A 22,598-nucleotide genomic window follows, 5' to 3' on the forward strand; every position below is an offset into this window, starting at 1 on the left:
CTTCCACTTCGCGTTTATTACGGCCTCGGTGAATTTTTTTTCGATATTATTGTGTAATTATTGAATTGTATTGTACGGTAATAATGTAATTAATTATTTGAGATAATTATTTCCCGGATGAGAAATCTTTCTTCCTGAGGGAGAAGCTGCGTTGGAAGAAATTCATTAAAAAAAAAAAAGCTTTCACCGAAAGCACCTATTGGTGAGTTAGAGGTTTTTAATATACATTTAGTTTTTAAAGTTTTAATTAAAGTTCTTTATCGTTGATAAACATGTATTTGAACGATTACGATACATTAGCTAAACAAATTTTTAAGGTCTATAGCTAATTGAGCGCGTGAATTGAACCCTTTCAAAGTTAGGCTAGACCAGGCACCTTCAAGATTTAACATAGCGCGGGCCACATTTAGCATTTTAGAGGCCCACTGAGCTATGCTACAAACTTTTCTTTTCCAAACAGCTCAGAGGGCAGAAGTGTATTTACGGTGGGGGGGGGGGGGGGGAGGGTTGGCTTAGCTGTCCGTAGCCCAGGGCGGCAAAGTTGGAGGGATGAAAATAATCAAGAAAATTACTAGAGTGTTAGAAAGGCGGCGAAATTTTTTTCCCCTCTCCCAAAGGTGGTGAAAACCATGAACCCGCCTCTACCTAGAGAGCGACGGGTGAGGTCAGGAAAATACCAAAACAGTGTGCAAGCGTGGGAATGACCTAGAGCAGACACCTGTTGCTTTGCAAGCACCAGGAGTGCTCATGCCAGATTTTGTGCTTGCGAGCACCAGATCAGCTTTTCAACTGAATATTACTGTAAATACCCTGTAAAAATGTATTCAAGAATTACAGTTATGCAGATCTCAAGCATATGGATTGTTGCCTCAAAGCATACATGCTCAACTCATGGCCCATGGGCATAATGTAATCCGTGATCTCGAACCTTAATTTTATGAAAGTGAACTAAGCGACATATTTACAGGTCACTTAAATGGTCCCTCTGCATATTTACAGATGATTTGAGTGGCCCATAGCACAGTTCCAGATCACATAACCAGCCCATGGCCCCCAAAGCAGAATGTTTAGCTGTAATAGTGTTCTTTTGCACTTTTTCTTCAAATTCTTCCAAATTGTTCTGCAATAGTGCTAATTGTTCTGCGACGTCCATCACAGATTTTAGCACATTCTGCTTTGGGTCCCATGGCATATTTACAGATCACTCAAGCGGCCCCCATGGTACAGTTACATTTCAAAGAATTTGCAAGCATGTGAGTGAACAAAAGGTGACCTTCAATGCAAGGGACCGGATCAGTGATCAACTAAAAGAGTGGCCTAGAGAGAGAGAAGGTGTGTGCGAGAACATGGGTTTGATCAAAAAGAGTGGTCTTGAAAGTGTGAGCATCTGAGTGACCTAGAGAGTGAAGGCTCAGGTCTCTGAGTGACCAAAAGTGTGACCTAGAGCATGTGCAAGCATTTGAATGACCAAAAGAGCATGTGCAGCGTGTGCAAGCATTTGAATGACCAAAAGAGCATGTGCAGCGTGTGCAAGCATTTGAATGACCAAAAGAGCATGTGCAGCGTGTGCAAGCATGAGAATGACCAAAAGGGGTGATCTAGAAAGCAAGAGGCCAAGTCTGAGCAACCAACCAATAGAGTTACCAATAATTGTGCAAGCATGTGAGTGACCAAAGGAACGACTGAGAGACAGCCATATTTACGGGGGGGGTCATGTGAGCTATAGCCGAAGGTGGCACTTGAGCAATGAGTTGTCAAGAAAATTAAACTAGAATCAAAATTGAGCAAAATAATTGTGTAGCCCACAGGTGGTAAAACCATAAATCCACCTCTGTTCGTGGGCCGCTAATGGCCCTCTGGTGATGCGTTGAATGCTCTTGGGGTAGATCAGTTTCCTAAACTTTTTGTTCTATCAATTTGTCCCTTCTTTTTTCCGAAATTTTTTTCTTATCCCTTCCCCCCGTCCCCAACTCAAGCTAACCTATAGGGTCCTATATTACAATCATAGCTTCTGCTATTCCATCGCCCCTAGGGGATTATATTGCCCACTTTGGGATACACTGGGCTAGATAGTTATCTTCTCATTTAATGCTTTTTATATTGACTGTGTGCAAAGTGCATTAGAACCAAGGAATAGGCTAATATTGTTATATATAACTATATAAGCGATTATTGCTATCAAAAGTACAGTGATCTCTCACTTGTGTCAAAGGAACAAGGAAGAAGACATAATTGAGAGAGGCGTGAATAACATTTAAATTTAGCCTATATCTTTCACTAGGAATGCAGAAAATCGTCTTATGACTGAGAGAAGGTGTATAAGTGAGAAATCACCATATGATGCAAGCGGGGGGTTTTTCATGGGGAAATAGTCTTACCTCAAGAAAAATGTGTCCTTGAAAACCAAAGATGACGCTGAAAAAAATAGCTGAGAAAAGAAATCGTCAGTCATTTGTATACAGTCTGCGCTTAATGTAACGGGCCCCCTTTGTCCCTTCAAAAATGGCCATTATAATGGGAGGGTCATTATATCGAAAGTAAAACATATGTGATAGTCGTTCTATGAAAACATTTGGGACTTGTCCTACCGGTCGGACCGTTGTGAGACAGGTTAATTTTACCTTACTGTTGGGTATTTTTCCTTTGCGTGTAGGGTGGCGCGTCAGCTTGGCTCTGCCGTTATGTTGCGCTAACCCCCCCCCCCCTCCCTCGAATCAGACTACTTTGGCACTCGACTCGGGATTATTTCAGTTTTACCTGCCAAGTATCATACTGGGCAGGACTGCAGCATCTGAGGTTATTCTACCGGTCATTGTAATGGAATGGTTACTATGATGTGGGGTCGTTATAACAAGCATTTACTGTATTTACATTTATATTTGCCATATGAATTTTGATTTTTTTCTTCTTTCCAGGAGACCAGTGTGGTTACTTCATGTGCTATTGGCTGTCTCTATGTTTATTCAAGTGGAGCCTGTCAGACCCTCTGTTCTTGATGTATTAGTTTGCTGTGTAGATATGGTTGTGAGCATACTTTTTTGCATTATTGGTTTGCATATTTTTTTTCTACATCATTTCTAACATAACAAAATTGACAGTATTTTATTTGAAGTCTTTCTATTATGACTACATGCTCTTTAAATTGAAGTATGAGTGAAATATCATGAAAATACAGAATGATCCGAAGGTCACACAATTAAATTTTTGAAATGGTATTTATTGGTATTATAGTGGTGCAAAAAAAATTGGGAAAACTCTAGCCCTTTATATATACTTGTAACATTTATGGATACAGAAAAATGTAACAAAGTATCACAACATAAGAATATTAACCTTTTTCATGAATAGAAGCACAAATTCTTTTTACCAGGTTTGGGGCTACTTCTTTTATCCGAGTTATGGCACTTACTTTTTCTATTTTTGATTAAATTTTTTTTTGAATTTAAACTTCAGAATTTTTTGTACACCAGATTTTAGTGCTACTTTGACTATGTTTGAGTAGCCTGTTGGATGAAACCATCTTCATCTGTGAAGAATAAAAAATTCAAGTTTATTAATGTCATTTTCATCAAAAAATGGTCTCATCCATAGACTTGAATGTTTTTACTGGAGTTTTTAATTCCTGAATGTTATTCAAATAAAACTTGAACTTCAATTTCTTCTGGTTTCTGTGGGTAGGTTCATGCGACAAATCCACCTGTTAAGTCAACTTTCTTATACTGTTTGAAGGTGTGTGTAAAATTTTGTTCTTTTCTTCATGCATTTCTTGCTGGCCCAGTAGAGATGGATATCCACTTCTACTCCAGTCCTCACTATTTCCAGTTTTTTGAAAATGGAATTGTTATTGAAAGATTGTGTCTTATTGCATGCGGAAACATAAAAAAATCCTTATCGAATGCCTCAATAATGACTTTAAACGAATGAGTTAAAAAATATTACTCAATAATACAAAGTCTTTGCTCATAGCAAAAGACCAACTTGGCCACACGACGAACAAAGTGCTACTGAAAGTATCAGTATGTATGAAAATTGAAGAAAAAAAATCGCTTTTCACATTTAGAAGAGTATAGTGCTGTCATTTATTGAAAAATAGTTTACATTTACTATCAGTAGAATAAAAAATTTAATGTGTTTCATAGAGGTTTGTGTGACTTTTGGATCACTCTGTCAATATAGTACCAGAAAAGCATTTTGAAAGAGAAATAAATTGTAAGAATAATCCAGATCTAGCAAACAATGTTTGGCTGTGTCAATTATAAGCAAAGTCAATGAAGCTAAGTCAGTAAACAATTCTTTTTACTGTGAAAAAAATTTTCTATTGAGAGTATTTCTTTAGCTTGTCTTCAATGAGAAGCCATTCCCATGGCAGCGATAAGTTATGCTGTCATCTTGGTGCTATCTTTCTTCTAAAAGTACAAGTTGTATAGCTCTGCATCATAGAAGGTTTGACAGGTGTTAGACACAGACCTGCCAACTCTCCAGATTTAGGCAGGAGACTCTGAATTCCCCCCCCCCTCTCCTGCTCTCCAGAATTTTTTAAAATTTCTCCCAATTTTAACCAAAAAATTAGATTTTCTCTCAATTTTACCATAAAAATTATAAGCTTAACTGCATGTTTGTCATTTTTGACGTACACTTTGCAGAATGAAGAGTGTTTTGCATAATTATATTCATTCTGCTGATGGAAGTACGCAGGACATACCTTGGGGGGGGGGGGGGGTTGGCTTGTAAGGGCCAATACATTTGTTATAATAGCAAAATACAGTGATACCTCAACTTCCAAATTTTTTGGCTGATGAATGATTTTTTTTTATGTGTATGCACTCACTAACGTAATATAGTCGCATTTGAGCTGAATTTTCACACTAATCATCATCAGAATTATAGTTATCCGAACCTAATTAATTTATGTCCACCTCAGATTTACGTACCAAATATATATAAATTTCTCTTTCAAAAAGTATTTAAGCCATTTTATGCACAAAAGCGAGAATGAACATTCTTGTCTATCTGCACTTATGCAACAGAAAATGAGCTGTCTATACATCACATGGACAGCACCCATGATCTGAAATGAATTGAATATCTAGTGTAAGATAAAAATGTTTTCAGTTTCTCACCTTCTAGTAAATTTTCTATCTAATTCTGAAACTGTTCATTTCAGCCTTTGTCAGTTTTTTGTATTTTTTTTACATTGCTTTTAAGTGTTTTGTTTTAACTTATTTTCATGTTTTGAGCCATATCTGGAATGAATCACATGATTTTCCATAAAAAACATAAGGAAAATTAAGCTTTGGTTAACAAACATGATTCCAGAACAAATTATCTTTGTTAGCGTAGGTATCACTGTAATAGGTTCAATTTTTTTAACAAAATATTTTTGTATCTGACATTATTTTCTAATATCTTATTGGCAAATGTGACTTATTAGAAAATAATAAGTTAAGAACTGACCCCGTAAAAGTTGTAGACATTCAATAGTTTTGCGCTTTTAAAATGGTTAAACTTGAGAACAATCAATATGTTTTTAAATACTCGTTTCTCAAAAAATTTTTGATGCAATGAAATGACAGTCAGCTTTTTATATTTGAAACTTTCATTCTTGTACTTGCAGTTAAATACAGAATGGGTGCAAATTGAAGCCATAGATTTGACCAGTGATGGTTCTGGGTGGGGTTTTGGCATAACTGGTGGAAGGAGCACTGGAGTTGTTGTCAAGACCGTTGTTCCTGGAAGTGCTGCAGACAAAGTTAGTAGAGGGGAAAAACTTTGAACAAAAAAATCCTGTATATTTAACAAAAAAAAATTAAACAACTTGTATATTTTAAACTAAGATTTTTTTTTTTTCATTTTTTTAATATCATTGATTTATTTAATAATTTGAGGGGTAATAAATATATCAAAGATGGCGCTGTACTCTAATTAACCTAGGACCCAGGTTATTTGAAAAATCTGGGTCCTTTTTGATATTTCTTCATTGAGACAGAGCTACCCAGACCATGTTCTGGGTAGGAGAAGGAGGTATCTCTGTGAATCAAATAAATGATTCATTTCTAAAAACATGTTCTATCCAAAGGTTCATTTACGTTCATTTCTAGTAGGGAAAGCTTGCAAAGAAGCCCACATTAACACTAAGAATTTAACAAATGTAATAAATCTAAAACAAACGTGCAGTCGATCTCCTTTATAATATTGTCATTTAGAACATTTTAGTACGACTTATTTTCACAGTCCAACTCTAAGTAATTCTTATTAAGATTTCCCTTTAAAAGTGTTTTCCTGCTTACAAGGTTTTTAGGACAGTTTTTGAAAAATGTTATAAGCAGGATCTACTGTAATTAAAAGTTAGAGGCACATACATTTATATATTTACTAATAAATCAATCTATAAATTCCTTTCTGATTGATTTTACATTTCGTTTAAAAAATATTAGCTCTTTCAATTATAACTTCTAATTAAATTTAAAGCAAATGGGATTCTCTCTCTCAGACACTCATCTTCTAATTCCATATTTATATAATCCTTGCGAAGCGATTTCCTGGTAGAATGATTTTATTTTCTATCCCTGATGGTTCATCACTCTGATCTGTCTCCATTCAACTGCCACATATTTTCCACACCTGAATATGGGAGCTATGTCAGATTTGTGTTGGTGAAACTTAACAGTGTGTATCTAGTGTTTGGCGTGTTTTGTGTTCAGTGGGTGGTGTCATCTATCTAGGGCTGCAACTAGATACTTTCTCAAGCAGAGCAAGCAGGCATTTTTGGCACCCCCATATAATGTAGAAGAAGCAGTTATATAAAGGGTGACTTTGGTGTCCCCTCTAGTCTAGAGCCCGGGGCACTAGACCTACCTGCTCCCTCCCCAGTTGTGGCCTGCATCTATCTTCCAAATTGGTAATGTGTAGATTTGAAATTTAATGTATAAACCAGAGCCTTTTTCAAAGGAATAGCCAACTCAAAATTAGAAAACCTTAAAAAATCATATTTTTAGCCAATTACCACAGCGGAATCACAGGTTCCAAACCTGAATTTTCACCAAAGGCAAAATCTGGGAGGATGGGGTATGGGGCCCCACGTTCCTCCAAGAAGATCAGAATTTAAAAATATTTTTGTAGGAAATTAAAATATTAGGAAAAAAATACATTCTTATACTATATGCTAATTTAAAATTCTTTTTGAGTGCTAGTGACCCATAATTTCTGTGGAAGAAATCCTTGTACCTCTCCAAAAACCGATTCTGTGCATACACTCTTAATTTTCGTGATGCAAAACGGTGACTACCACATTGTAGCAACTAGATATCAAAACTGGAGATATATTCAAGGTGAAGTTTTGCAGATTCTGTTTTTTTTCTTCTGTACATGGCCAAAGCCTCTTAGTATCTAGGACTACTATGCATTCTTTGACATGGTCCCTTTCATTCAGGGAAGCAACTAGGTATCCATCTTATTCTTTAACAACCTGCGCTTATATCAATGCAATACAGTCAACACCAGCTAAAGCTTTAGCTGGTGTTGATACAGTACAGTATACAAAGTAGTAAAACCACTTTTTCAAGGTCACACAATCATGATAGATGGTAAAAAGAAGAAAAAAAGAAAGGGGGAAAAAAAGTTGGGAAGGTTTTTCTCTCTACTTTTTTCTTGGAACTATGAAAGAGGATGCATGAACCAAATTTTTATGCATCCTTTTCCGAAATTCTGGGTATTTGCTGCGCTATAGCACATCATTACCATCTCTGTAATATAATAATAATTATTTTTCTTAATTAAAAATAATCAAGATATGTAATTTTATTGCTTCAGTTATTTATAGAAGTGTTACTTCCTTTATTTTAATATATATATTTTTTAGGATTAGCAAAGAAATAACATGTTCAAAATGCTGCTATATAAGATGTGTCCAATTTTCAGGATGGACGATTGCAAATAGGGGATCATATAATACAGATAGGGGATATCAATCTTAGAGGTATGGGCTCCGAACAGGTAGCGATGGTACTTCGTCAGTGTGGTCCTCAAGTACACCTCATAGTTGCTCGACCAGTTGAACCAACCTCTCCCGAAGACAGTATGATGCAAAGTGGTGCACCTATTGTTCCCACTCGCTTGCTAAGTGAACCAGAAGAACTCGAACAGCACCTGAACATTTTCAATCAAGGATCAAATGGTTTCCCTGGACAATTCTTGCAAGACAGTAACATGTTTATTGGAGAACCATCGTTTCAGAGTGTGAGCATAATTTTTTTTCTTCAGTTCATATAATTTGTCTGAAATACATACATTTATGTGAGGGGCAGGAAGTTATCTGGTCTAAGTTTCTCAAGATGTATTGATTAGATTTAGTTACATACAGATTTCACAAAACTTTTATTATTGGTATTTATTTCAATCATATAACCTTCTCAAGTTTGATTATTACCTCCCCCCTCCCCAAAAAAAAAGTAAGTATTCTGACTATGATTAACATTTCAAAATCTAATTTTTTTTATTTACACATATTTTATATAGAATGTTCAAAACCAGCCTGATTTGATACCCCGTCAGCACAAAGAATTGATATCAATCAAGAACAGTCCAGAAGAAGTAGAAATGGAGAAATTTGAAGTTAACCTCATCAAGGATTACAAGGGTCTTGGCATCATTGTGGCAGGTTATGTATGTGAAAGAGGTGAGTAAATTCATAAAAACTATGTTAAGATTGGAGGAAAATGTAATTTTATTTGTATTTTTTATACTCATCAAAAAACATTAATTATATATGTATGTATACAGTGAAATTTATATATTAACCAAGGCAAGTGTAAGAACAAACTATGGCTTAACTGAATGGTTTGGAATTAAAAGAGGGGTTCGACAAGGATGCATCCTTTCCCCAAATTTATTTACTCTCTATGGAGAATATATAATGAGAGCATTTGATTTAAAGGAATTAGAGGCAAGTGTTAAAATTTTTAAATTTGTTAAAAACAGGAAGAGTGATCAACAACCTTATATATGCTGATGACACAACTCTGATGGCAGAATCTGAAGAGAACCTGAAGAACATTATATCAAGAGTAAAAACAGAAAGTGAGAAGCTTGGACTCTACCTAAATATAAAAAAAACAAAGATCATGACTACAGCAGATATTCGCAGTTTTCAACTAGATGGCGAAAGTTTTGAGATTGTGGACAGATTTGATTTCCTAGGATCAAGAATTGTAAAAGGGGTGACTTGCACAGAAGAAATAAAAAAACGAGTAGTTCTGGGTAAAACAATCATGAGAAAGCTTAATATAATAATGAAAGACAAAGATGTATCAATGAAAACAAAAATTAGAATTATAAATGCTTTGGTCTTTCCTGTCTTTATGTATGGATGTGAGAGCTGGACCCCACAGAAAGCAGATAAGAAAATAATTGATTCCTTCGAACTTTGGTGCTGGAGGAGGATCCTGAGAATTTCATGGACAGCTAAAAGGACCAACGCATAGGTTATGGAAAAAGTCAAGGTTGACTATTCTCTAGAAGCAACAGTCATTAAACAGAAATTCTCTTACTTTGGCCATGTAATGCGCACAGAAGGCTCACTAGAAAAAATGGTAATGCTTGGAAGAATGGAGGGAACGAGAGGAAGAGGCAGACCAAGCACCAGATGGATAGAAGAGGTGTTTCAAAGCACTAGAATGAAGCTAGCACAACTGAGACATGCTGTGAATGACTGGCCAGCTTGGAGAGCCATGATCTATAGAGTCACCAGGAGTCGAAATCGACTTGATGGTTCCTAACAACACATGGATACAGTAATACCTCAGTTTTTTTGTTAACTTTGGCTATCGTCAATTCCGGTTTTTGTCAATTTTCCCAACAAAAATTCTGTCTCGATTTTCATCAGTCGCCTCGGATTTTGTCACCATGCCCATGTAACCTTGCTGCTAATTTTCGTAATTAAGGACATCTTCATGTGGAGTTAGGTACAGGAGGTTTGTGGAGAAAAAAACCCAAGTTGCAGGCAATTGGCAATTTGACGATAATGTCTTGTCCCATTTTAGGCAAGTCTTGAAGAGGTGGCTGAGACAGACCTCTTTGGACAGCTTTCTTGTGCGACATGAGTCCACTGACTCTGAAGCTGATCCTAGTGCTAAATGACAAAGGGAAGTGACCCTAGATAGTGCCTTGATACCTTAAGTCCTTATGGGGGATTCCCCTTCCAAACAATAGTATATTTACACCTCTGTCTCTCTTCCCCCACTATATGTAATCTTTGATGTTTTAATAAATTCTAGTTTTGCTGGAGATTCCCGGGTCCTCTGTGGGGGGATCGAAGCACTTACATTGCTTCTTGCGACAGACCCTGGGTGTCTCACTGTTTCTCCAGTTACCTCTCTCCCCCATCTCTTCTCACCGTCTTACATATGCCAAGAAGAGTCTTCAGAAAGGTATACAAATGTAGATGCCATATTAAATGTTCATTTATTCTTTACATTAGTCTTTTATGTTCATTTTATGTTAATTTTTTTATTGTTTTTAATATTAAACACTATATTTATTGTCTATAAAATGTTTTTTGGTATTATTTTGGAGTGTCTAGAATGAATTAATTGGATTTACATTGATTCGTATGGAAATAATTGCTTTGGTTTTCATCAGTTTCGGATTTTGTCCATTGTATTCGGATGGATTATCAATTAAAACCAATGCTCCTCATAAACAATCTTCTGAGGGATTCCTAGCAGATAGGCATTTGCTGTAAAGTGATGTATGTGTGTCCATAAACATTTCATGGATCTGATGTTTATTCTTTCCAGAGGATATATCTGGTATATTTGTAAAAAGCATTGCAAAAGGAAGTGTTGCTGATTTATGTGGACAGATTAGAGTCCATGATCAAGTTGTGGAGGTGACAAACCAACTTATGATATTTTTAGATTTAAAATTAGATTAACTCAATAATAATAAAATACCAGATTTGTGTATATGCTTAATTTCAACTAAAACTTTTTTTAACGAAATTTTATGGGGTTTTTGTTACATTCTTATTGTTATAGGACACTACTTAGAAGAACATAAAAAATATTTGATAATTTTAATTTTGATGATTTCTCGAAATCTATGTGAGATTTCCGTACAATTGTGAAAGTATCAAAATATTTCATTTGGAAAGTTCAGAGGTAAAACCAAATATTTTTATGTTTGTACAAGGTAGTCTGAATAATAGGTTTTATTTGCAGTCCATAATATTCTTGAGAAATTTAGAGTATTATGTGAGGCATGCTAGAGGGTTGAACTGGCAATTAGTTGGCCCACTGTATTTCATGTATAAATTTTATTTTTCCCACAAATGGGAAACAGTCCATTATATTGGCTCTGACGTATATATGGCCACATGAGCTAGCCCTGGTTCATCATGGAAATATACTAGCAATATAGCAATATTGCTGCTAAGCTATCATGTTTCATATTTAACTACAACTTAGCATTGAAGCTTCAAATGTAGTCATTTTATGAAGAGACCATTGCTTTGTGCTGCTTTTTCATAATTGGCAAGAGCTCTTACATTTTTAAGGACCCCTTAAGACCCTTTTTGGTTCCAAATAGACATTTGTATTGGTTTATTTTAATTAATTTTTATTTGCAGTGATTCTTATTTTTAATGATATCTCATATTCTCAGGTTGATGGACATCCTTTGAAGGGATACTCAAATTGTGAGGCTGTTGAAATCTTGAGAAATACTGGTAAACATGTTAAACTCCAACTTGCAAGATATCATCATGGAGCAAAATTTGAACACTTACAAGAAGCGATGGGTGAGTTTTCTTCAATGCAAGTTTACAGTTGAAATTTTATGCAATAGTTTTTAGTTGCTGTAATTTTTCTTTTGCCTTCTTTTTCTTGTATCCACTATGCAGCTCTATTTGTAAAATAATTAAAAGAAAAATATTACTATTTTATTGCCTAAAGATTGATAATCAACAAAAGTGTGAAAAATATGTTTTTCATCAAAATTCACAAAAACTTTACAATTTTAGTAAAATTAAGACTAAAAATAGTTTTCAAAAGCATTTGTAGATATCAAAGTGTGACTGTATTTTTGACAAATAACAACTAAATAATTGGTATTGTAAAACAGGGCTTGACAATTCCCAGGTTGGCATGATTACCAAAAAATATATACAGGGCATCTATAATTAAAAACCTTATTTAAGTAGCCAAACCAATTAAAGTAGCGAACTGGCAAAAACAGTCATCAGAAAAGTGTGAAATGTTGTAGAGGACTTTGTGAAGTGATGGGAATTTGTTTCGGGGAGATTAGTTGCACATGCCATGACCTGAGGGCATTTCACTTTGAATATCTGTAGTAAACATGTAAATTTATGTGATGTCACGCAGCAGCTGTTATAAAATCTAGAAACATTCGTGGAGATCTTGTTTCTCAATGTGTTTGCTGCTCACAGTGACAATAAGTTCATGAGATCATGCTTTCTTGGTCAAATTGTTTTTCCAAAACAGCAATTCTGCAGTAACTGCTCTACAGAAATATCAGACTTGGAAGAGGATTCGAAAAGGTCCAATGAATGTTAAAAACCTTTGGAGTATGATAACAAAATTTGAATGCCTGTAGGCTACTTTAAAATAGGGTTTTTAATTATGGATGCCCTGTATATTTTATATATTGGCATTGGCTGCTAAAATTTTATACACAGGATTACTAAATTGGAAGACAACATGAAATTTTTTAAAATTATTTATTAACAGGGAAAGAAATTGCCAAGTCCTGGAAAAGTTGAAAAAACAAACAAACATTATTTTGGATCATTTTTCTTAAAAAATTGTGCTTTTGCGTGTGGCTTCGAAGAAATTTGGCTGGCCTATAGTAAACTAAATCATTTTTTGATTTGTCAAGCCCTGTTGTAAAATCTGTTTTTAAGAAACCTTTCCCTCGTGTAATTTTTCCCCAGTATATATTTAATTTCACAATATTTTCTTCGATTGTCTGTATTAAAAGAGCTTTGTGTTTCCTTAGGAGCAGAACGCAACCAAATTGTTAGACCAGATCATCTACAAGAGTGTGTGCCTGTTAAATTACTGAGAGAGTCACCAAAAAAAAGTCAGAATGCTCTCTTTCATTATTTTAAATTCTTTGTGATTCTTGTGATCTTAAATGATTGTAGGTTGTTCAGCTCTTCCAATTTATCATGAGCTTTTCAATTTTAATGCTTAGCTGTTCATCATAATTATCAATTTTCTTTGTCATTCTAATATCTAAATGTTATTCATATTTTATTCAAAATGTATAGGTGTTTTATTATTCAAAAAGGATTTCATCTTTTTTCATTGGGTTTTAGGTGCTATTTCAATTATTTCATTAAAATCATTTATATAATAAAAGGTTTGATGAGCATGGTATATGAGGTTATTTGTATAAGATTCACCCATCTTTCGGGAACACTTTGATATCTCCTTGAGATGAGAAGTGGGGTGTGTCCGATCCTTCAATATATAAGATGTACGAAAATTTTGCCTCTTTGCCTTGCTTTTGGCATCATGATTTTTTCTCTTGTTTCCATTTGTTCCTTGTATTAATTTCCTTGTGTTTACTTATCTTTGTATATTGTATTTTTGTTCAATTCCACTATTTTTTGGGTTTTTTTAGGGTAGATGTGACTTTGTCTTCCATGTTATTAATTATATAACTTGTATTATCAATACAAATTATATGAAATACCAAATTTATAGAAATATAGAAATATAAAATATAGAAAATTTATAGAAATAAATACCAAATTTATATGAAATACCAAATTATAGAAAATACCAAATTATCAATTTGTATTTTCATTACATACATATATATTTGTATTATGTGTTTGTTTGACAATTTAATTTTTAACGTGTAAATTTGTAATTATTATTGTTATTATTTTACTTTTCTTTTATATTTTCAATACTTTAATATATTTGGTATTTTTATGTTCATGGGGGTTTCCCTTCTCTGTAATTGGGCTGAGCCTGTCGAGATGTGCAACTAAATAAATAAGTTTATTACATGGAGCTGATTTGGCATCCGTAACATTTATTTCTTATTATACTTTTTTGTCATTAAAGTATTCAGGCACTTATTGCTATTATAAACAGAATATCAGCCACAAATATTTATGGATTCATATAAAGCTGCTGTGCTACTTAAGTTCATTTATCAAGGTTATATAACTAAATATATTGTTTTAGTCGATAAACTGCTTAAATTAATAATAATTCTTAGTCTGAAATCTTTTACAAATTAAAAAAAAAAAAGTTTAATGACTATGCTTATAATGAAGTTGGGGGGGAAGAGCAAAAATATTTGTTGCATGCAAACTTTTTTTATATCCGTACTGGCTTGATAAGCATATATAAGCAATGCGAAATTCACAGGAAATGCAAAAAAAAATTTTTTTTGTGAAAATTTATAATATCTTTGTTCATTATAAATGAGTTTGACTATATATTATATAATTATACATTAATACAAATTATGGGTTTTTTCTTCTCAGATTATTCACCAGATACAGCAACTATTACCCGGTTAAAATCCAAATGGAAAGAGATTCTTGGGCCAAAACATGAAATAATAGTAAGTAGGTTAAAGATTTATCTTTTTCTGTGTGTGTACACTCTTTCTTCATTTTTTGATGCAACTTACTTACATATAGGAACTTACATTACTTACAACTTACACACATTCCTCTGCGGAATTTCTAATGAATCAGTGCATAGCGGAATGTGTTGTGTGCATATGCTGCATGCGTGACCCTAACATATTTCAGTGCAATTGGCTATCATTTGATTATTAATCAAATCGGGGCATATTATTAATCATATTAATTAATCAGGGCAAAATTCAGATTGGAATTGATTTTCATTATTTTTAATTATGTACTCTCCCTTCTCATCCTTTAATTTAGAGATACAAACCAAAAAATTCATGAAAAAAATTTTTCTTGTATGTTTTTCTATACATGTCCATAGAAACAATATTAATATTAAAAACAAAAAAAAAATTAAATTTTATTCTTCTTTTAAAATAGGTGATTTTAAAAAATTTAATTTATGACAGTGCTGAAATGAATTTTTATTTTGCAAATTAAGTTTGGACGTGCACCTTCAGGGAAAAAAAATTAGGTGCTTTCATTAATGAAAATATCTTTTGCTAATGAATGAAACCAAACCGATGTTCCCAATGGGGAACATTGGCAGTCTCTAGCTATTACAATAATTCCAAATGAGAGATATTAATGAACAATTGCATTTCAATAAAGCTCATACATGCCCCTGGGAGGGGGAGGATTATTTTGGTAAGGTTTTGGTATTCATTTTAACAAATAACATACATTTTTATTCTTTAAAAAAAACAATATTATACAAAAAATAGGGGAGAAAGGGGAAAAATTGCCAAGAAGCCAATTTTGCTCATACTGGGTATCACAACATTGTAGAGTACATATTTACAGAAAATTGATCACAATTATAACAAATAAAAGTAATGATTATATATATAACAAATGAAAAGGGGTGGGGAGAACACAAAATACTGTGCATATAGTGGGCAGTTGCAGTGGGAGCAATATCAATGGATTACATTAATAATGCATAATAAAGTATAAATTTAATAAGTATGAATGTAATAAGTATAAATTTTTTCTAGAATTAAATAAAAGGTAATATAATTTTTAAAAAAAAGCTTAAAGAAATTAAAAACAAACTTGTTATGAAGGTTATTGTAATTAACTTGACAAGAAGGGCCTACGAATTTCTGACAAAGCAAAAAAAATTCAAATGAAGGGAGTGATGAGGTGAATATTCTAATAGAATTGATTGTTCTATGTCAGTGATATTTAAGAGGTATTTTTTTAAAGATTCTCTTAAAGGTCAGTATAGAAGCGGAGTTCTGATTAATTTCATTAGGTAAATTATTATAGAAATTTGAAACGATATAAGTGAAGTGTTTTTTTTATTAATTTTCGGAATTAGGTAAATGTTATTATATCTTAGGGATGATCTAAAGGTGTTAATGGGTAAGTAAAATTGTCTTTTTTTTCCAAAATAAGGACAGGCTTAAAAAAAGTAAAGGTGTCGTAATGGAAGGATATTTAGTGAGCAGTAAAGCTCATGAGTTGAGATGTAACCAAAATAAATATGTTCTTTAAATGCTGTAAACACATTTTTTTAAATCATTTGTAGACAAATGCTTATGTGTAACACTTATACAACAGCAAATTTTTTTTCGTCTTATTTCTTATATATTTTTTTTCTTTGAACATTATGTTGAATTTTTAATATTTTTTCTTTCCTCTTATCATTCATTTTCAGGTAGCAGATTTACAGAAAGGGGAAAATGAAGTTGGCTTTGGATTCAATGTTGAGAGCACAGAAGAGGAAAACAGTTTACCTGTTCGTCATTTCATCTCTGATATCTGTAAAGGACACAGTTTGGATAGAAATGGGACCTTATTCATTGGAGATGAGTTGTTAGAGGTTAGATGTTATGATATATTATTCTGATGATTTTTTTAAAATCAAATGTTCAAATCATTGATCATAATGTTTCAATGAATTAAAATATTGAAACTTCTATTTCAAACAGGTAAATGGCAAACAATTGAAGGATAAAAAGTATTCTGAAGTACTTTCCATCTTTAAATCTCTTCCACTGGAAATAGTTTTGACTTGTGCCCGATCATACTATGGAGCAAGTACCCTATCACTTGTGCCATGGACTGAACGCTTGCTGAAAGCAAAATCAGATAGTCATATTGTGTCTAGCATTTATAAAAATGATCAGTGGCTAAGGACTAATGGCAGATCTCTCGAACATCTATCAAGTATTGCAACATGGAGTAGTGAACCTTACTTCATTGATTTAGTGAAGGATGATAGTGGACTTGGTTTCAGCATAACAGAGTACAAGGTTTGTTTTTTTCAGCATTTTTTTTCCTCACATCTGATTACCAGACTGTTTCAAATGTAAATAAGCAAGGGTGTAACACAAATAGTACTTGAAGTACTTTTCAATAATACTTGATATGAAATTTTGTTTTTCTAATTTACCTTATAATGACAGCTCCAGTTCCAGTTATGATCAGAAACAATGTGAATTATCAATGGTGATATAGTTTGGTATATTTTATAGATGTTCAAAAATGTATCCAGTATGATATGTACAAAATAACACTGCAGCACTTTTTTCTACCATCTTAATTTTAGAACTTTTGATGGGCTTATACCGATGAGTGATGTTTTAATTAGTGTTTCTCAACCTTCCTAAACCAAAGACCAGTAAAATGTCTGAACAAATTTGATGGGCCACTAACTTGCAGTATGAGGGACAAGACCATCTGTCCCATGATACAGGACATTCAAATTCAGCAATAAAATACATATTATGCGGGAATGTTTCATATTTTGAGTGATTTTCCTATATTTTGGTATGTTTCATAGATTTGTCCCGTTATTTTTCAACAAAGCATATTTGGATTTGTAAACTGAATGAAAATAATTTCTTCACTATAAATTATATTATGATAATTACACTAAATATTCATCTTAACATATTTGTCATGTTCTAAGTTTTTATCCGTGAACTACATTTTTTTTTCAGTTCATTGGGGTTTTCAGCAATTCTTAATTACCCACTAATTGATAATTTTTTAGCAATAACTATCATTGTCGACTTATGCCAATGTTTTTGGTGAAAATTGCTGATGCTCCATTTTTTAACCATATTTGAGCTCCCATTTCCTGTGTTTTTCTGAATAAAATATGGTCACCCAGGTCATAATGAAATCAATTCCATTGAGAAATAAATAATTTTCTACAGAAATTTGCAACAGCTCTCTTTACTTCCTCCTGTGATTTCAGTAATAATTAGCAAATCCGTCATACATTGCATTTTTTTTGCCTACAAATACATATCGTGTTTAGGATTTCCGCATTTTCCTGTTATGATATGGTTACCCTAAGAACAAAGGTCTAATTTTCCATTCTAAACCATGAGGATATTACTGTGCTTATATCCATTACATAATTTTTCAGTCAGTTACAATTTAATTACCAAGTCTGTCTGGAAACCACCTGTGCCATCGTTGTGGACCAGAGGAGTGGTCGGTGGACCATAGGTTGAGAAACACTGGTTTAAATGAATGAGATTCTCCTGAGCTAAAGGGAGTATTATTAGTTGGGGGTATTGACTAATATCAATTTTCATCTAATATCTCTTGATGACATCAACAGCTAATCTTGAAGAGAGAGTGACAGAGCATCAAGTCGGTGCTTAAACTCATGATGACCTCTTAGCGCTAAAGCATTTTATCAATTGAAAAAGCTTAATCAGCTGTATATGTTGGTTTTATCTGGGGAAAAAATTAAAGCCAATTTTAAATAAAATGAAGAGAAAATAGCTTTAATTAAAATTATTGTATTGATTTTTTTCAAATACCAGTTCATCAAATTGTGTTTTTGGATATTTATAATTGACACTGACATTTAGAAAATAAATTCGAGCATTGCTTTGTGTGTAATTAATCATACAGTTTTTGTGTTATCGCAGTAATGAAATTGATCAAATAACTGTTGAAATAAAACACTCAGTTGTTTGGTACATAAAAAATGTACAAAAAAATTTTAATTTCAGTAATATGTAACTACTGAAATCTTTTAAGTACTGCTTTTGAGTAACTTGGAATAACTAGGGTCTTGAAAATTTGTGGGCAAAATCTTCTAGGATTTCATGATGAAGCCTGCAGGCATCAAATACAGTCAAACCTCGTTAATGAGTCACTCTTGGGAGAGCAAAAATATGACTTAGTAAGCAGAGTGGCTCGTTAAACGGAGTAAGCCATAGCTGTGCCAATTCCTGCCTGAGGACAATTGGGACTTCCAAAAAAGTGACCCGGTAAGCGGAGTGACGTGTTAACCGGGTGACGCGCTAACGAGGTTTGACTGTACCAGAGGCAATAATTTCAAAAGCAATCAAGAAACTACCAAATCAAAAAAATGAAAAGAAATAACTGACAAAACTTTTGAACTCCTCAGATTTCAGGAAGTTAACAGAGGGAAAATTGGTTAAATTGATGATATGGGCAAAACAAAAATCTTGCTTCTATTTTTATTTTATGAATATCAAGTTGTGAATACACTATTTCAAATGCTAAAAATTTTATGATTTAATTTTGTCTGAAACTCATTTATTTACATGAAGTAATCATGCTTCATGCTTTGCATGACTCTGGCATGTTTTATACCCTTTTTAGTTTTTTAAAAAAATGAACTTTGTGTATTTTTAATTTTAGGATTATTATTTTTCACTTTTGTTTTTTACTCATACAGAAAATGGAAAATTTTTCTCTCATTTGTTGAGATGAACAAGTCTGCATTGCGATTTGCCTGATCAGTTGAGTTGCTGAATATCATTAATTTCTTGGCTTATTTCATTTTAATGGTATATTTATTTTTTGTTGTTCCTTTGTAATTGAGTTGTTTGTGTTCGTTTTTTTCATGCCTAGGAAAATTTTTTTATTGCGTTTCTACGTTTGTTTTATTATTGAGAGTATTAATTTATTTTTATTTTCATTATTTTATGATATTCTAATATGATTAATCCACACTCTTGAATGCAGTTCAAAAGTCAGTACTAAAACTCTTTTTAATGTGTAGAAAAATTATAAAAATGTAGCCACACGGACTCATAAGCCAAAGGTGATGTATTCAAATGACTGAAAGGGAAAACATTGAATGGCCATGATTGCTGTGATAAATTTTTCTTTTACTTTTTCAAATATAAAAGAGATTAAGTGACTCTTTCAGAGATTAAGTAAGATTGTACTTGAGCCGAAACCGACCATTAAAAAAAAATTGTTTGATAGATGTCTGTTTATTGTACGTCCAAATGCCCTTTAAAGAGAAAAAATATTAATTAATTGATTAGAGTCAATATCTTTATTAGGATCATTGGCATTAAGTGCACAAATGTGTACCTCAGATCTTGTAAAAAGAATCATTAAGAATGCGTGATTCAAACACAAATTCCCCCATTCCATGTACCAATTCATCAGAAGTTCCGCAGAGGACTGTGGATGAGGTTCATGTGTGGGCATTATGGTAGACACCATATTCCAAGGACATTAGATCGGGGTTCTCAAACTGTGTGGCACTAACTTTTGTCTGAGGTGCTGCAGACTTTCACCAAACACCAACTTTGGCCATATCGCTGTAATATTATTTACTGCCATTAATGAGATGGGTTGGAAATGAAGGTGGTCACCTCAAGCCCATTAGGGAAAATATCTTATCTGTATCCTCCCTCAGGTTTGAACCTGAGGCGGTCCTAGCAGCCTTCATGGTGTTAGAGCCTCTTATCACCATACCACTCAGGCGCCTTTCGTGCTACTAAAACTACCATCTGCCATGCATATTTTGAAGTATCGCTGCTGACTGACAGCCCAACAAAAAATTTTTGAAGAAAATCTTCGTAAAACTGCTAAGGGGAGTCGTATATAAGCAATCAAGGGATGAGGTGGTGCCACAGATGAAAAAAATTTGAGAACTGCGCTAGATCAATAATTGTAGGTAGCACAGTGGTGATCAGCTGAAGTCAGTTTTCTAACTTTGAGGTGCAAATGTGAGATTTACTTTACCTCACACCAACTCTGGTCCTATTGCTATGCAGCAATTTACTACCTATTGATTTGGGTTAGAAATGAAGGCACCATTTATCGGGCGCCGTCTCAGGTTCGGTATGAAAAAGAACTTGTTATCTATTTGCTTCTCTAGAATCAAACCTGCAGACTTGATGACAACCCATGGCCAGTTCTGGACATTTTTTAAGTATAAGCAAATAATATTTTGGTGGTAAAAAACTGCCCCCTTCAGTTGGCGCCATAAAAATTGATCCCTTTCAGTTGGCATCTTCTGCAGCTGGATGAGAAATGGAGGATTCAAGGTCTGGTCTTGCGACAGCCTTCATTGTAGTAGATCAGAATCTTACCACTGCACCACTTGGGCACTCAAAAGCTAAACTGTGTCGCATTTAAAAAAATCTCTGCACAGTCAAGCCAAAACTATTTTGAATTCATTCATTAATACATACAGTCCATAACCTGCCTGTTTTTCTCTTCTGAATTCAAATGCTGCTTTTCTTAAACACATAACTCAAACCAATTGAGATTACACAACATGCACACACACACTTCAAAAGCATGCACCAATTTGTTTGAAGAATGTTTATAGGAAGTACATGGGTAGTTTTGCAATATTATTAAGTAGTTAATTATCAATTAATCATTATTACAATCTGGAAGGCAGGTGGCAGCACCTGTATAACATAAAACAAACGTAATTCTGATAACAAGTATGTTAGGGGCACACACACACACACACACAATGCATTCCTGCGTGTATCAATTCATTCCCCAGAGGAAAGTTTACTAGGTGCATGTACAGTTAAGTAGCAGCTTCTGTTAGTAGTATTTTTACATCACCCCCTCCCCCCACAAAGTTATTTTTGGATGGTTTGAAATAGCCATTTACTGTTTATTTATCCACTGTCACCAATATATTTTAACAAGAACTTTTCTAATTTGACTCACAAATACTGTTAATTAATATGAGCTACCAAAATTATGCAAGCATTGCTGTTATTTTTTTCTTGTTTCCTTGTACTTCTTTTATTCACTTTAAAATTTTCATCTGCCTTGCTCGTAAGGATCCCCTACTTCCAACCGCGCTACAAGAAAATGTTATAGTTGTCTGGAGTCTTGTACCTGGTGCTGCTGCTCAGTTGGATGGTAGACTGTTACCTGGAGATAGAATTTTATCAGTGAACAACATTAACTTTCGCCACACGGACCTAGACATGGCCACGCAAATCTTGAAATACATCCCAAAAGGACCTGTTCGTCTTGGTGTGGCTAAACCAACTGCACTTTCTAAGAGTGTTCCTGCAGAGGTAAAAATCAATTTCAAGCTTTGTTATCATTAGAGATTTGAAGTATGTAAAAAATATTTAAAATGTGGGTCACTTTTTAATTTATACTGGATTTTTTCTTTTTTGTCTTCCAACATGCAGATATCTTCAGCTGAAAAATTTGTCAAAACACCAAATTCTGTTCAAAATGGAGCTGTGGAAAATTTATTTGTGAGTATTTGATGTTCTATTTAAGTTTCAGTGTTCTAACTCTAACATGAAATAAATCATTACTTTGTGACTGCAAATAGAAAATCTTGGTGCAACAATTAAATATACAAGATTATAGAATGAAAAATAAATTCTGAATAACCGCACACATAAGTTAGTTTTCTTTAATTACTCTTATGCAGGTACACAATGGAGTCTGCCATCCTTATCAAGATGCATACAACTATAATACTCGATCTCAGACCCCTTCATCTCTACTGTCATTTGGCTATGATTCTAGGTGCTCTACTCCATTCAGCAGTCCTGGCTTTTCACCAAGCACACGAGGCTGGGCATTTGATATTCCCTTATTACCAGTAGCACTAGAAAGAGTTGTAAAAATAAGGAAAGGAGCTAATAAACTGGGTGGGTTATGTTTTTTGTTTGTTTTTTTTTCTTCT

The 22,598-nt window shown here is 33.7% G+C and overlaps 1 protein-coding gene across 1 annotated transcript in view; it reads left to right on the top strand.

Annotated features, from left to right (window-relative positions):
• LOC149069206 (multiple PDZ domain protein-like) overlaps positions 1-22,598 on the top strand; it is a 59,610-nt gene continuing 37,012 nt past the window's right edge. Inside the window, exons 1-14 of the mRNA XM_089250361.1 lie at positions 1-202; positions 2,916-3,024; positions 5,615-5,749; positions 7,918-8,235; positions 8,515-8,674; positions 10,794-10,885; positions 11,659-11,794; positions 13,012-13,095; positions 14,522-14,601; positions 16,338-16,502; positions 16,612-16,935; positions 21,727-21,969; positions 22,090-22,158; positions 22,341-22,563. Coding sequence (XP_089106487.1) covers positions 2,956-3,024; positions 5,615-5,749; positions 7,918-8,235; positions 8,515-8,674; positions 10,794-10,885; positions 11,659-11,794; positions 13,012-13,095; positions 14,522-14,601; positions 16,338-16,502; positions 16,612-16,935; positions 21,727-21,969; positions 22,090-22,158; positions 22,341-22,563 — 2,098 coding nt within the window. The 5' untranslated portion in view covers positions 1-202; positions 2,916-2,955. The remainder of the gene's footprint in view (positions 203-2,915; positions 3,025-5,614; positions 5,750-7,917; positions 8,236-8,514; positions 8,675-10,793; positions 10,886-11,658; positions 11,795-13,011; positions 13,096-14,521; positions 14,602-16,337; positions 16,503-16,611; positions 16,936-21,726; positions 21,970-22,089; positions 22,159-22,340; positions 22,564-22,598) is intronic.

Source organism: Pholcus phalangioides, unplaced genomic scaffold (assembly GCF_987345545.1).
Source record: "Pholcus phalangioides strain wild (caught in Gottingen) unplaced genomic scaffold, Ppha-v1.0 ptg000024l_1, whole genome shotgun sequence".
Taxonomy (NCBI): domain Eukaryota; kingdom Metazoa; phylum Arthropoda; class Arachnida; order Araneae; family Pholcidae; genus Pholcus; species Pholcus phalangioides.